The 15,717-nt window shown below is 31.4% G+C and overlaps 2 protein-coding genes across 2 annotated transcripts in view; both read left to right on the plus strand.

Moving 5' to 3' along the window:
- Nucleotides 1-5,050, plus strand: part of LOC115884364 (DNA-dependent protein kinase catalytic subunit-like) — an 83,225-nt gene extending 78,175 nt beyond the window's left edge. The window contains exons 45-46 of the mRNA XM_030902923.1: nt 1,363-1,622; nt 4,764-5,050. Of these exons, the coding sequence (XP_030758783.1) occupies nt 1,363-1,622; nt 4,764-5,001 (498 nt within the window). The 3' untranslated portion in view covers nt 5,002-5,050. The remainder of the gene's footprint in view (nt 1-1,362; nt 1,623-4,763) is intronic.
- A 4,252-nt stretch (nt 5,051-9,302) lies between these two features.
- LOC115884365 (DNA-dependent protein kinase catalytic subunit-like) lies at nt 9,303-14,802 on the plus strand. The gene is made up of 3 exons (XM_030902924.1): nt 9,303-9,434; nt 9,685-9,870; nt 14,586-14,802. The coding sequence occupies exons 1-3, from the start codon at nt 9,313-9,315 to the stop codon at nt 14,698-14,700; spliced, it is 423 nt and encodes a 140-aa protein (XP_030758784.1). The 5' UTR covers nt 9,303-9,312; the 3' UTR covers nt 14,701-14,802.
- Nucleotides 14,803-15,717: the final 915 nt, after the last annotated feature.

Genomic DNA, 15,717 nt, shown 5'->3' on the forward strand with positions numbered 1-15,717 from the left:
CTTTTTGTCCATACCTGTATAAAACTACTGAGTAAAAAATATACATTTACGGCGTTTTCTACACACTCTCTCCGAAACTAAGGATTTTAGGACACACATTTATACGAACTTTTTTACTTATTTTTATCTGTAGAATATGCTACCGAAGTTTCCGGAATTCAGTTCGGACCACCCTGAATAAACAACGGTCATATATACATAGATAACCGTCATATATAAACAGACACTTGACATATATAAACGGACAACCCTCATATATGACCTTTGAATAAGAAGACTAAGATATGCTCCTTATCAAAAATCTTAGGTACACCGCGATGGGCCTCAAATATGGCCGACTTAAATTCCGGTTTATCAGTGTCGTTCTAATTTTATTTAAAAAATGTAAAACTATGATGTTGGGTAGACGTGGGGTAGACTCAATAATTTGTTGTTTTATTTTACATTGTGAATAAATGTTGGTAGTTATTAAAATTGTTATAAAAATATATAATTCTAATAAAAATAGATAAGTTATAATAAGTATTTATTAACACAAACATCCGATACGCTACTGAAGCAGGTAAGTCAAATTAACGTATCTAAATTCTTTGACATCTAATCTTTGACAAGTAATAAATAAAAGCTAAAATGCAAGAAAAATATATAATTTAGTTAATTTTAAGTGAATTTCATAAATGATCGGTTTACTACACGTATGTATATTATATAGTCACTTGCTAGCGAAAAGTTGTTCCATTATTTCACTCAATTTTTGCCGAGATCTACCGCACGCTACACAACCAACTATTTTAGAGTCTTTTTCGATAAATCGCGATAGTGTCACTGTTAATTTAAGTTCTGCCACACAATTTCCATCTAGATTTACTACCTTTATACAACTATCAGTAGTAGAATAAATAATAAATAACATAAAATAAGCTCCGTAAAGACTGACAAATCCACAAAATTTCAAATCAAATTCAAATGTGTCAAATGAATCGTCAAACAGAACTGTCAAGGATCCCCACCCTAGAGAGCTTTTATGGTGGCTTTTCCGCCCACCATGCATGAATACATGGATAGCATTATGCTCCTTCCTTAGTCTTCTTATTCAAAGTATATGACGGTTGTCCATTTTTATATGACCGGTGTTTGTTTATATATGATTCATTATGCATTTTGTATATAAATCTTCTTATACAAGGTGTCTTAAAGTCTTAACCGTCTAAGATTCGCTGATGAAAAGCTTTTTAAAAAGTTTTTATATCATTGTGGCTACTTTTCTAGTTTTCTACATTGTTTGCTATTATGTCTTAATATTTTTTGTACAATTATTGGTAGGTATCTATTTGTTAGGATACTTTACTTTGGTTTTTACAGGTAATACCATTGACCTCAAGTTTGGGCATAATCCAGTGGGTGGAGAACATAATTTCTATAGAGGGTTTCATAAAAAAATCGCTGAACAATAAAAAACGGACGGATAGTTGGAAGACTAGCGCCAATTCCTATGTGCATTTTTTTGAGAGGAAACCAAGCGACATTGACGTGTATGGTGCCACGGCCTTAAAACGTACCAAAGACGACGTAGTTAAGTTTTACCAACGAATGGTTAATCAGATTCCCTTGGATATTTTAAGGTACGTATAGTTTGTTTTCCTCCATATTATACTCATTATAAGTGGAAGGATTGTATCCTAATTACTTTTCACAAGTAGTAAATAAATGTAACAATACAAGAATAGTAACGTACTTAGTATAAACGAATTTCATAATTGGTTGCTTTACTACTGGAAACATATACCGTGCTGGCAACTGTAACTCTTGGGTCGGTATTTACATGTGTGGAAGTAAATCGCATATGGATCTTACTAAGTCGGAGTGAGAGAAATTCGACGTGCTATTGCGGCGTTGTCGGTACGCCTTTCCCTATCGAGGAAAGTAAAATCACGATCGCAAACCGCTTATTTTTAAAAGACTTTTTTTTTCGAAAAGATAACTAGATAAAATCATTAGAAATGTTTCTGAGCATCTGAAATGGAATTATAAGGATATGTTTAAGGTGTAATTTTTTGTATAACGAGAAAACGTCAAACTTTTTAACACATAACACGCCATAACTGAAGAAACACTTTCGATATTAAAACGTTTTTTTTATTTTGAAGATAGGATCTTTTATTCTACAATATGTTTACATAAGAAAAAATCGATAAGGTTGTTTTTTCCTTTCAAAAATTGTAAGCAACCCGTCTATTTACTTTTAGAGCATAGCAATTAGCATAGTAAATTTTTTATTGATTAAGATTTTCACTTACTGTTTACGAAGAAAATACAGCAGAAATATTAAGAAAGTTTTTGAAAAAACTACAATTAATTATTTCTAATAGCTTTCGAGATCTCGATTTTTGAATTCAGAGTTCTAATAGCCCGACCACTGTCGAAAACCAACTCAATTCCACTTATTTTTACCAAAAATGCAAGTATGTATTTCTAGCTTGCACTTAAAAATTTTCAAGCTATAGGGAAAATTACAACGACTCGTAATAAATAAACAAATAAAGGATCACGAGACGTAATTAAATCGTGAAGCTGAACGCATGATGTACACCTTTCCCTAGAACTTTAAGTACTGACAGAGACTGATTGGGTTGACCGGTCAACTGCGACAAATCTGCTATATCCCCTTCCACGTCTCTTAGCAATGTGCACAGTTTCTCGATTTATTTCATACGTTTGGCAACGTGTTTACTGTTCTCTCTTTGTTCAGTACATTATAAACGCATTGTACTCTTCTTACATACGGAAATCTCGACCCAAGACTAACCTTTGCCACCCCTTAGTACATACGGTAATCGCAAAACATTTTCCGATTGTACGTCATCAATCATATCGAAATTGACACTAAAGCCTATAAGCCTGACTAAATGAAATTTTAGCAAAGACGTTTAAATTTGTTGTATAATTTAAGATACTGAGCAGCTCTGTATTTTGCTTTATAGAGCAAATGATTGTAACAGATATTTTATTTAGATTAAAGCTGCAAAATTTAGTTTAAACCGAATTTTATTATCGCTATGTTGGTCACATTGCGCCGTATTCAGCAACGTTGTCGTTTATTATTTGACAATTGTCATAATGTCAGTCAGTATTTTGTATAATATCCTGATGTTGAATCTTTCTGAGTAATTCTCGTTTTTTGCCTATTTTCATAGTATTTTTTTAAAAATTGTAATTTAAAATTTTTAAATTTTCGAGTTTTTGTATTGCGTTTCTAGAAATTGTGTGTTGAAAATCAGAGTTGTTAAACTACACGTAGTAATTAATAAACTAAATTTACTACATGTCACAAGTAGTTATTAAATGTCGAGTAGTAAATGTGTAGTTTATGTAACTAATGTAGTTTTTTAAAATAACAGTGAAAACATAACCTAAAAACTTTGTTTGTTGATCAATTTAAGAAATAAAAAATCTATATTTTGTGAATTTCTTCCTTATTATGTGATATTTTTGATACTTAGTAGTTAAAAATTAGAATTTATAGTTTATTTTGTGTTTAATAGTTACTCTGTATTTCATAGAAAATACACTTTTATTGATTTTTTTTTTCTGATGTTGTTTAACATACAAATATAATACCGTATGATCGAAGAAAAAAACGGCGTCCACTTGGCTAGGAAATGACGATCGATGACATTTCCCATATAATTTTACATATAAAATGACAGCGATCTTCATTTCATAGCCATCGTTGACGCCGTTTTTATTCGTCATACGGTATAACTTCATACTTCCAAGATAAGAATTTGGCTTGATTTTTGTTTAAAATCTAACTTGTTTATGTTTTACTATATTTTTGTAGGTAGTTTTTATGTAGTTTTTGAAGGTAGTTTTTAAAATTTTAAAACGTAGTTAATACAAAAAACTACGCGTAGTTTTTGGCGTAGTTTTTTGCTTCATAAACTACTTTACAACCCTGTTGAAAATATGCCAAAGCATTTAAACAGTCGAAGTTACAAAGGGCTTGTAACTTCCCTGATAAACTATTTTGAACAAGAACGTAACAGTAAAAGTGCTTTATTACCCTTGATTGCAGTCAGAGAAGTAAGTTTGATTGATAAGCACATTATATCGCTTTCAAAGTTATTTCTACGTTAGTTTTTAGTAAATTGATTATTAGTTTGTGCATTAATGTCACCCTCTTATTTGTTATTACCCCTTGTCTTGTTGTATGTTGTACATCAATAAATATATAAATATCGCATAATAACGCATAGAATAATCTTCATAATGGGCCAGTTTTTGCCAATATGTAATAAGTAAAATAAGCTATAAAACCAATAAATCAATTAAATACTAAAATATTAATTATTAAATTAAAAATAAAACATAAAAACCATAAAAAAATGACATAACAAATATACTGTTTCCCAATTTTACATTAAGATTCATCCCATAAATCCATCACAATCTGGCAGCGCTGTCGCCATCGCTTTTCACTCAAAGTTGATCACGTGCATCGGAAATTGTTGTGCGATTACCGTATTATAAAATTACTTACTAATACTAAATGGAAAATTGTTAATTTTCAATCTGGAAACAATCTAACACTATTCAAGTATCAAATTTTAAAGATTCGTAATGATCTCACTGTAATTCAAGTCCTGGCACAATGTCGTTCCAGATTTGTACACTTTGCAGGAAAACTATAAAATAAACAACAAGACTTTAAATGTAGAATAATAGTATTTCATGACTTGACCATAGCAAAGCATATATTCTAGATCTTCGATATGGTCGTTGTGTTTGACCAGCGAGAACTACATAGCTTTTCGCAACAATTTCATCAAAAGTTACGCGGTTATGAGCGCTTGCAACTGGATACTGGGCATCGGAGATCGGCATTTAGAGAACGTCCACATCAACATGAAGAACGGTATGGTACTGGGAATAGACTTTGGCCTCGCCTTCGGTACCGCTACCCAAATTCTACCTGCGCCGGAACTGGTACCCTTCAGGTAGGTTTTTCGGGGAATAATTAACATGGGTTTAAAACGGATTGGCCCATAAAATGTTTAGAAAGTTTAGGGTGGCGTAATAAAGTTTTACCTGGCACCTACAACTATCGAGACAACTGTCGGGAGTTCTGTAGACGGTATTCTTTGCTATTTCAACCAGAACACCCTGTTTATTTTGCTAACTTTGTAACTATGGTTTTTATCTCTTCAATAAATAAAGTATTATTATTATTAGATTTCTCCAAAAAATCCTTTATGGGTATTTCGCCACTGCAAGAAAATCTACTAAATAAAATAGTTATTTGTAAACACTGCTGCGTTAATCCAACGGAAGCTACTTAGCAGTTAGGTTTACAGATAAACAAATTTACCAAACGAACAAAAAAAAATGCTTAAGAGTCCATTTCACTAATTAGCGTTTGGCATTAAACGTTTTATGTAAAACTAGCTAGTATTTTTACATAAATGAAGAGAAGAAAATTAAGGTAAAGGATTATACTATATCCGTATTACAGCACATTTTTAGATAGTAACTTCTTTATTTTTAAGATTTTGATGGTCAAACATCAACAAAATATTCCTTAAGTTTGGACTAAATTTTCTCGAAAATAAAGACAGAATTTAAAATTCCGTTACAATACGGAAATAGATTGAAGTTTTGTGATTACAGTGATATATAATTTATATGGTTTTGTAACAAATTTCTCGGTATTTTATGGCAAATGCTGAAGCTCTGCAAACCTTAATCAAGCCTTAATCAAAGCACGTGTGTTTGGAATTTTAGGTGTGACTTAACACGACAGGATCGGGTTAAGCATTAGGCAGATTTCTGAAATATAATATGTATTTTTTTTCGGCCACACACTCGCTTTACCCGACCCCTGAGAGCGACCCGAAAGCACAAATTACCTATAACAGATGCGAAAGAAAGCGACTGCATCGGAAACCGCTCGGCAAACCCGACACGCCTATTGAGTGGTGTAAATACACCAGTCGTTTAGTCCGGAAACCTATGCTGTGTGGTATTCGCTTGCTGGAATGACATAGTGCGTGGTTATATGTTTCTTTTTAAAAACGCGTGTAGGATTTTTGTTGAACTTTTGAACTGTTATTTCTAAGTTTTGGTAATTTGTATATCTTATTTAAAATGGGATGCAAATGTGTTTATTTATAAGGAAAAAAAGATATTTATAGTATAAAAAATTAATTTATTTAACAAAATTTAATTAAAAATGTGACAAAATAGTTACCTTTCTATTGGTTCTATCGGACTTTTTTCGACTATATAAATCTTTATTTGTAAACATTAATACATCAAATATTTTCAATCTAATAAATCATTTAATGATGTAAATAAGAGGGAATTTCTCACATGGGTGGTCAAATTTTATAGTTTTCATTATATCAAACAGCCTCTGAGAAATGTTTTCAACTCAAAATGCCTTTAATTATGTTTGACTACGTCATTAAAAAGGGTCTTCAAATACATCAATGTGATATTTGTCTAAAATTTGCAAAAGAATCCGAATCTCTAGATAACTCGAAATTATTTACCCATTTAAAAGCCTTTGATCATGAAAGTGGAAAAATTTGTTCATTTTATTTACAGGCTGGAAAAATTATTTATATTAAATTTTGATGAGTTTTGCACTGAAGAAAACATTCAGAGGCTGTGTGACATAATGAAAACTATAGAATTTGACCACCCATGTGAGAAATTTCCTCTTATGTGAGAAATTTACATCATTAAATTATTTATTAGATTGAAAATATTTTAAAATAAAAATAAAGATTTATATAGTCGAAAAAAGTCCGATAGAACCAATAGAAATGTAACTATTTTGTCACATCTTTAATTAAATTTTGTTAAATAAATTAATTTTTTATACTATAAATATCTTTTTTTTTTGCCTAATCTCCTACGAGCTGATATAATATGACGAGCAATCTATTAAATTACTGTGAGATTATACAGAAAAATCCACAGACTTCGAGACATAGGAAAATCAAGTCCATTTAGCGTGTGTCCAAATTTTGACAAGTTTTCAAAAATGACAGTTTTGTTTAGACTGACGTTTAATTTCACCTGACTTCTCGGTGAATGATTTCTTTTTATGGGGGTACATAAAATCTAAAATTTACGGCCATGAAGAAATTCAAAACTTGGAGCAGTTAAGGCAGAAAATATTTAATGCCTTTGACACTGTCACCCCTGATATGTTATCCAATGTGAGGAGGGGATTTTATGATCGTTTGGGTTATTGTTTAATGCAAGAGGGAGGCACTTTTGAACAATTTTTGTAATTTTTTAAATTTCATTATCCTGTTTTTTTACCGTTTACCCATTACCTACCTTGACGAACATGGGAAAACGAAGGTCCTTTTCAGGACCACAAATATTTTGATTGAGAAAATTGGTAACTTTTTTTTGGATTAAAAAACAAAAGTTGTTAATATAATACCAATTTAAAAGTGTTTTAGTAGTTTTAATACACACTATGATATAAAATTTATTATTATTATAATGTACATTATTAATACTATTGTTCATTCGAAATGGCATTAAGGCCCAATTGCAACAATGATTTAAATTTTTCTTAAAGATAAGTAGAGCTTAGAATGAGCTGTATTTATATTTACTTTATATTTACCTTAAATGAGGGAATTTGACTGATACAATTTTTGAATTTGAATTGTTTTTAATGATACTAACAATTTTAGTTCAATTTTTAATAAAATTTATTTAATATTAATAGAAATCCAAGAGATTTGAAACCTCTTTTAGCGATTTATAACATTCTCAAATGAATTACAGGTGCCCTTATTTTCTATGAAAATCACACAGCTTTTTTTATAGTCACTGCAGTTTCTATAGCTATAAAAAACTAATTTTTTAAGGTGTGAAAATTGCGACACACGCTAAATGGACCTGATTTTTCGTATGTCTCGAAGTCTGTGGACCTTTTTGTATGCCTCGATAACATATTGGTGTAGATTATTTTCACCCAAACTATACATTGATGCAGATTGTCTATGAACTCTTTCTGAAGGTCACAGAAACCTGAACGCGTAATTCGGTGTTCTTTCGGATCTGTTATAGGTAATTTGTGCCGAAAGTACAGCGTAAAGGTACCCACACACATTCCGGAAATCCTCAAAGGAAAAACTGCACAGGCCTGGCCTCAAGGATTGTAATTGGCCTGTACACCCGCCTCCATACACGCGGAGGAAATCCTTCAGTTCAGTTCAGTTCGTATAGTATCAATATGGCGACATCAGACGATTGTCTTGCTGTTCTCGGTCTTGTATTAGTCCTAAAACGCCACGAAAATAGTATAAAAAAGCATATTAATAGAAAATTATGGTGCAAAGAATGGCTAAAAAGAAGGGAACATTTTTCCCAGATAAATCTTTCAGAATTGAAAATTTGCCCAAAAGATTGGCACAATTATCTGAGGAGGGATGAAGATACATATTTGAATCTTCTAGCTATGGTAGAACTCCTCATTCATTATAAATAGCTATGAACTCTTCTAGAAATTCGCGAGACATATTGGATTAACACATATTGGCTGGCACAATGCTGCTAGTGTCAAATATTGATATCTAAAAAGCTTTCCAACGGTCAGATCGCCACACACGCTCCGGTCGGCCTGTGCAGTTCCGGTCTGCACGGGATTTCCTATCTGTTTTTCAATTTTTATTACGGCGGCCTGTACAGTCCAAGAAAGAATGCGACGTTCTACACACACGCTCCGGTATTCCTTAAGGCCAGGCCTGTGCAGTTTTTCCTTTGAGGATTTCCGGAATGTGTGTGGGTACCTTAATAGACTCTTAACGTTTCGGAAAGTCCTATCTCTTTAAAATGACAGAACATCAATGTTGTTAACAGAACGTCAACGGTTTTTATAGACGTATCTGTTAAAAAATAAAATAAAGTGTTCTCGAATAATAGTTGCATTTAAATGTTTTAAATATTTTTTTTTCTTTATTCTTTGCATTTTTTTCCTTCCGACGACGGAAAGAGATAGACTTTCCGAAACGTTAAGCATTTTTTTCTTTGTTAGGCAAATTTGTATAACAGTAAACATAACTTCTGACAAGTAGTTTCCGTTTGGGTTTAACCAAAGAGGTTAGAAGAGAAAGAGGTAACAAATGCTCTATTTTATAATGCGCGAAGGCTGCCTGTTTTTCCGATCTGGGTTCCTTTGGTGGGGGTCACGCCAGGAGCGGATTTAGAAATTTTTAAGTGAATAATGATATACATCTAATATATAAAATTCTCGTGTCACAGTTTTTATTAAAAGAGAAGGGCATGTTTAGGGATGTTTTTATCGACACTTTGAAATCGTTAAAACAAAATAGAGACCCTCTATTGGCTACGATGAACGTCTTTATTCAGGAACCGACACTGGACTGGTTAGAGAACTCAAAACTGTAAGTAAACAGCTTTAAATCGACGGGAACTATCATATTTTATAAATTATCATATCGATATCGATATATCAAAACATCAATATGTTTCAAAATATGTCGATAGTTTTGCCCATATCTATACCGATCTTAAAACTATTTTCTTGGTTTATTTTTATTTGAATAATGACAACACTTCTAATGAAATAATTGATTATACTTTATATTTAGGTTGTTTCTTTTTCATTTAAATTAATATTGTTTATTCTCCTAGCACTGAAATAGCGCAGAGTAATAATGCGGAATGGTATCCTCTCCAAAAAATCATTCAAGCCGAGAAAAAACTGAATGGGGCTCACTCTCGAGCAATTTTGATCGAAGATTTGAGAGCCTCTCCTTACAGAAAGCTGAAACCGGAATATTTTGAAAAATATATCAGTTATGTCGAAGGCGATTCTAGGTAAGATTACGATGCGCATACACTCCCAAGTAGCATTTTTAGACACAAAATCGAAACAAAATCTCTGCTGAGAAACGTTACGAAACAGTTTCGTCACATTTTTGATACATTTCGGAACATAAATCGCTTTTTGTTTCGAAACATTTTGCCAAAATATTGTTTCGCTACGAAAGATATAACAATAAAGATCTTAGTGTCACAAATTTTTCGAAACTTTTAAGAAACAGATGTAGCTCACATTTACAAGGTTTCGTACCCGTTTTGTGCCTGAAAAGTTTCCATAATTTATTTGATATTCTGTCAAATATTAGAACATAACCTTACTTACACCGATAGCGCTAAATCTAAACATTTTGGTAACAAGGTTTCCATTTATTGTCGATTCATTTTCGAAACACGAGTTGCTCTTTTTAGACACAAATATGATATAATGCAGATGATTTGTGTCCGACTCCATGTCAGTTTTATAAAATTTGTTTATAAAAATATATGTTTTTATCGGCTGTTGTGCTTTTAAACTCGTAAGAACGCGTTCTACTTGCATTAATTTATATATTTATATTTTCGAAACCGTGATATAGAATAAAATAAAAATAAAAATCTATATTTCAAACAAAAATATTTGGTAGCAAAAAATAATGATATACAGGGTTGTTCACCACATACGACACGGAGTATGGTAGCTAAACGATTAGATATTTACAAATTGTAAGTTTTGGGTTCGTTGAAGGACTATTAGAGCTACAATTAAAAAAATATTTTTACAAGATACAGTGTCCAAAATAAATAAAAAACATCAAAGTTGTATTTTTTTAAATGGAACACCCTGTATATTATTACATTTTTAGTTTCTACGAATAAAATAAAGGTAAATTTGATTAAGGTTTATTACACTTAAACCTTACCATTTTTGAAATATTTTCAATTTTGTGAAATTGCAGTAAAAATTATAAGGCTTCATTTCACCAAGGGTATCAAAGTTTTTAATACTAATTATTTACTGAAGTTTATTTATTGATCAGTTATTGTGTTGCAATAATAAAAATAATACTACCTCATACAGATAGTGTCTAAAAAATTATTTTAAATAATTTCTAGCTTTAAACGCCAATAACTTCTTTAATTTAAATAGAACACCCTGTATATTTTAGGAGAATCAGATGCACAATTTAATTGTCTATCAAATTGTATTATACCATTTTTTACCTATCCCTTCAAGTTTTCGTAGAAACTGCAATTTCTTATAATTTAGACCTCATTTATCAATATACCCATGGAGTATTGACAATTTTTTGGCTCAAAAAAGTGTGAGTGGACCTGGATGATTTTTTTTAAATGGAACACCCTGTATATAATTGCATTTTTGGCTTCCTTTCAGATCACTTTACATAACCCTAAGATATGAATAAATATATTTCGATAGTTTCAGAGATATTAAAAAATAAATAAAAAATATATATTTTTCAGCCCTTCTTAAAAAAATTATTAAAAATACAAGAACTGTTCTGAAATCAAAACTATATTAGGTATTTACTTTAGATAGTCTGTTCTTAGTTTGTTATAAATATGTTAATCGTATATCATGCAGAATGTTCAATATTCTACGCCAAACTTTCTAAAATATAAAATAATTTTTCTTTGTTATTTTAAATGGAACACCCTGTATATTATTTTTTTATTAGATGGAGAGTTAAAAAATGAACATTTTTTGTATTTAGAGTATTTCAAAATTTTGAACGGTTTCGCAGATACGCGCAGTATTATTTCATATGGCGCTTTCAATGGTAAAATACGAGAGAAAAATCATTGGGTGGCTTTGATAAAAATGTACTGTGGAAAATTCCATATGAAATATAAAACCGCAAATATCTGCGAAACCGTTAAAAATTTTGAAATACTCTAAATACAAAAAATGTTCATTTTTTAATTCTCCGTCTATTGAAAAAATAATATACAGGTTGTTCCATTTAAAAAAACGAGGTAAAATTATTTTATATTTTAGAAAGTTTGGCGCAGAATTTTGAACATTCTGTATAATTTACGATTTTCATATTTATAGCAAAGTAAGTACAGACCATCTAAGGTAAATACCTTATATAGTTTTGATTTCAGGACAGTTCTTGTATTTTTAATAATTTTTTTAAGAAGGGCTGAAAAATATATATTTTTGATTTATTTTTAATATCTCTGAAACTATCAAAATATATTTATTCATATCTTAAGGTTATGTAAAGTGATCTGAAAGGAAGCCAAAAATGCAATAATATACAGGGTGTTCCATTAAAAAAAATCATCAAGGTCCACTCACACTTTTTTGAGCCACCCTATAGAAGTTAAAATATTTTCTTGAAATACATCCTGGCACATACTTTAGGTTCGCACTTAAACAAAATTCTCAAGTTTTTTATTCTAGGAGCTACAGATGCCCGACGCACTATTGCCGGACCCTGTATATGTTTTTAATTTTTATGGGTTTCTTAGCCAAGTTATATTTCTGTTGTCAAAAATTCTTAAAAAATGCGTTTTACTTTATTTTTGTGTCCGTTCTTATTAATTTGTTAAAAATTAATGAAATTGTTTGTTCACAAGTTTGAATATATTGTAAACAGTGTTAAAATAACAAGCTTTTTATAAAATCTCTTCATCATGTATTTTAAACTGAAAAAAAATTGGGGTCCGTCGGACCCCAGCACGCTATAAGCGTTACAAAAATTCACCACGCCAGTTGAGGGTTAAATTAAACGCTGAATTTGTTTTTGCCAGACATTTTTTATGCGAGACAACCTAAAAACAAAGATTTTAAGACAAAAAAATTATGTCGGGGATCGACATTGTTGATGGTTATTCTCATTTTGAAATCCACACACAGACATAGACTATTTTAGTTTGGTATTTTGTTTCTTCGCATTTAGAAACTATGGCTGACTGAAAACGAGAACATCTTGAACACAAATTGCAGAAAATGTTTCGAAACATTTCCTCTAAAAGGTTTGATTCCGCATCAAAACATTTCAGGAAATATAGGTTTCGATAATGTTTCCTATTTGTGGCATACCGTTTCCATTTTGAGTCAAGAAACAGACACGATTATTAGAAACATTAATTTACACCTAAAATGTGTCCAAAAATGCTACTTGGGTATGTTGATATAAAAAATAAATCATATTTTTACGTGATGAATCTCCCCTCGAGAGATGGCACAGGTTTTGAAACATCCCTGTATAGTTATAAAGTCTTCTATTAAAAAAAGAGCAAGAAGTACCACGTCAGATTATAAACTTTGTTTTTTCTTTATTGTTTTTCGTGGTTCCAATTTTCGGAATCGGGCACTAGATAGGTTACTAGTTTGCGCACATAGCACGCCCACTTATGATCTGTAAAATTATGCACATCGCCTGACCGGCACGATTATTAGAGAGATATCGGAAAACCGAATAGCGTCATGCAGTATTTACGCGTACCTTATCATGGTTACGATATGCGCGAGTCAATTTTTAATGCAACACCCGCTAATAACGTTACCGCCTGACGTAATTTCCGGATCAATTACACCAAGCGCTATTTCTAAATAACGTTTAAAAATTGCTTAAATGGGCATGTGCGGGTATTTGACAACCGGGGCCGGCCGGCGAGATCTTTTATTTTAGGTTATGTTTGAATTGTTTTGAATTATTACTTTAGTTTTATTAGGTAATTTGATATTTAAGTAGCTGGGATTAGTTTTAATTAAATAAATATGGCCCAAAATATCGATTTGGTTTGGTTTGGTGACGACCTACCAGATGACGACTTAGCCCTTCTAAGAGAATTTGTTGTTTGTTGCCCTAAACCCACTGGCAGACGTTGAACAATAAAGCACTGGAAATAAGCACTTTAGCCCTTTAGTTTTAAAATACCTAGTAAACAAAACAATTTCAAAGTTTTAAATTCAAAGTTAGGTTAAGTTTAAATAGCGGACGCGACGCGAACAAAATTCTTTCCGATCCGATAACTATAAATGAAGAGAGTTAATAGCACCTCACGTAAAGGAAATAACACCTGGCCTTATTAACGTCCATGCACGCTATTCTGTTTAGCGATATCTCTCTATTACGCTGTTTATTGTTATTTTACGCGAGTTTATTTTTGCGCACAGGAAATTTTACTCGTTTGCACATCGTCATAAAAAACAATATTCGTACCACGAATTAGGGACAAGATTTTTATCTGTATACTTATAGGATACCTAATCTGTGGAAGTACGTCTCGACGCGACGCGGTGGTTAAAACTACCCCTACGTATCGACCTTGAAGTCGTTGTTTATTTTACAAATTCTTTTTCTATTTACGTTTGTTTAGCTTTTTGTCCGACGTTGAGATAAGCGTTTCGAAGAACTGTATTTATTGAATTTCGTGCCGAGTAGAGTCTAGATATTTTTATTTGTTTTTCCTTTTGGTGATCCCGTTTTATTTTACTTTGAAATTTAAAATAATTGTTTGCTTAAATTTTGAGATCCACTGGATCTTTTCTGGGTTTTCTTTCTTGTAAATTTAATCTACTACCTGTGTTGCCATATTATCTACTATGCCTTTTAACTTAAAACTAAAAAAAAATTCCACATAATCAATTTTTTTCGTGAAAAAAAATCACAGGCGTGTTTCTAACGTCGAAATATACTGCGTCTAGAACTATTTGCACTTATTTAAGGCTCACCCTGTATTGTTTTACATTTCAGACTGAGTCTAGATCGTACATTTACTGTAGAAGAGCAAGTGAATGTCCTCATAGATCACGCTACTGATCAGAATTTACTAGGAAGAATGTACGTAGGATGGCGTTCTTATATTTAATGTGTTTATTGTATTTTTTGTATTGTGTATATTCTAATAAGAAAATACTGCATATAATTTCTCTACCAATAAGCATTAAATGTTTGTTTGTTTTTTCTATTATAGTTATTTTTTTTAAAAAAACTTGATTGGTTTTGTCTTTAACTATACCCTGAATACCTCAAAACTCCCTGCTACTGGTTTATTTATAAATTATATAACAGGAATACTTCATACAAAAATGATTGAAATGATATAAGAGAAAAAAAAGAGCAATGCGATAAATTTTACATTGGTGAAACATCTATAAACATCTAATTAAAGAACATTAAGATTATTTAAGAAAGGGAGATTTTCAGAAATCTAAGATTTGTTAGCATTCATGGGACACAGGGCACAGAATAAATTTTAATAACGCCAAAATTATAAGATAACCTCTAAAAGAAAAATAAAAGAGGCTTTTTTAATACAATCTAATAAAAATAAATGTACTGCTCATGCATCTGTAGTTGTTAGTAATGTATGGCAATCGCTTCTTTGATTTTAAAGAACATAACATAAATAAACATAACATACGTAAAAATTAAAAATAATCATGCAGAAAGTTCGGTGTTTTTTGGTTTTACCTTATTAAGTAATTGTTATCAGGTAGTAATTGTTAATTTTGAAGTTTAACTTGATATAATGTCATTTTAACAGAACGTCAACGGTTTTTGTAGACGTATCTGTTTTAAAAAACTGTTCTTAAAGTGTTCTCGAGTAGAGAGAATAGGCCGATTCTAGATCAGAAGATACAGATACACCAGTAGGTAATATATGAAAGACCCTCCTCCTCCTCCCCTTCCAATACCGCTCAGATACACTTATATCTCCCCACTCCCTTGTGTCCCCACTCCCTTTTGTCCCCACTATATTATTTTCATTCTTCTTACAAGTCAGATCATATTTAGTTTGAACATAAGTAACATTGAAGACACCTTTTTTAAGGATGAAATGTCCATTGTGTTGTTCAAGTTATACATATTCGGTGCAGATTCA

The sequence above is a fragment of the Sitophilus oryzae genome, unplaced genomic scaffold, assembly GCF_002938485.1.
Source record: "Sitophilus oryzae breed Bouriz unplaced genomic scaffold, Soryzae_2.0 scaffold_227_pilon_pilon, whole genome shotgun sequence".
NCBI classification, from domain to species: Eukaryota; Metazoa; Arthropoda; class Insecta; order Coleoptera; family Curculionidae; genus Sitophilus; species Sitophilus oryzae.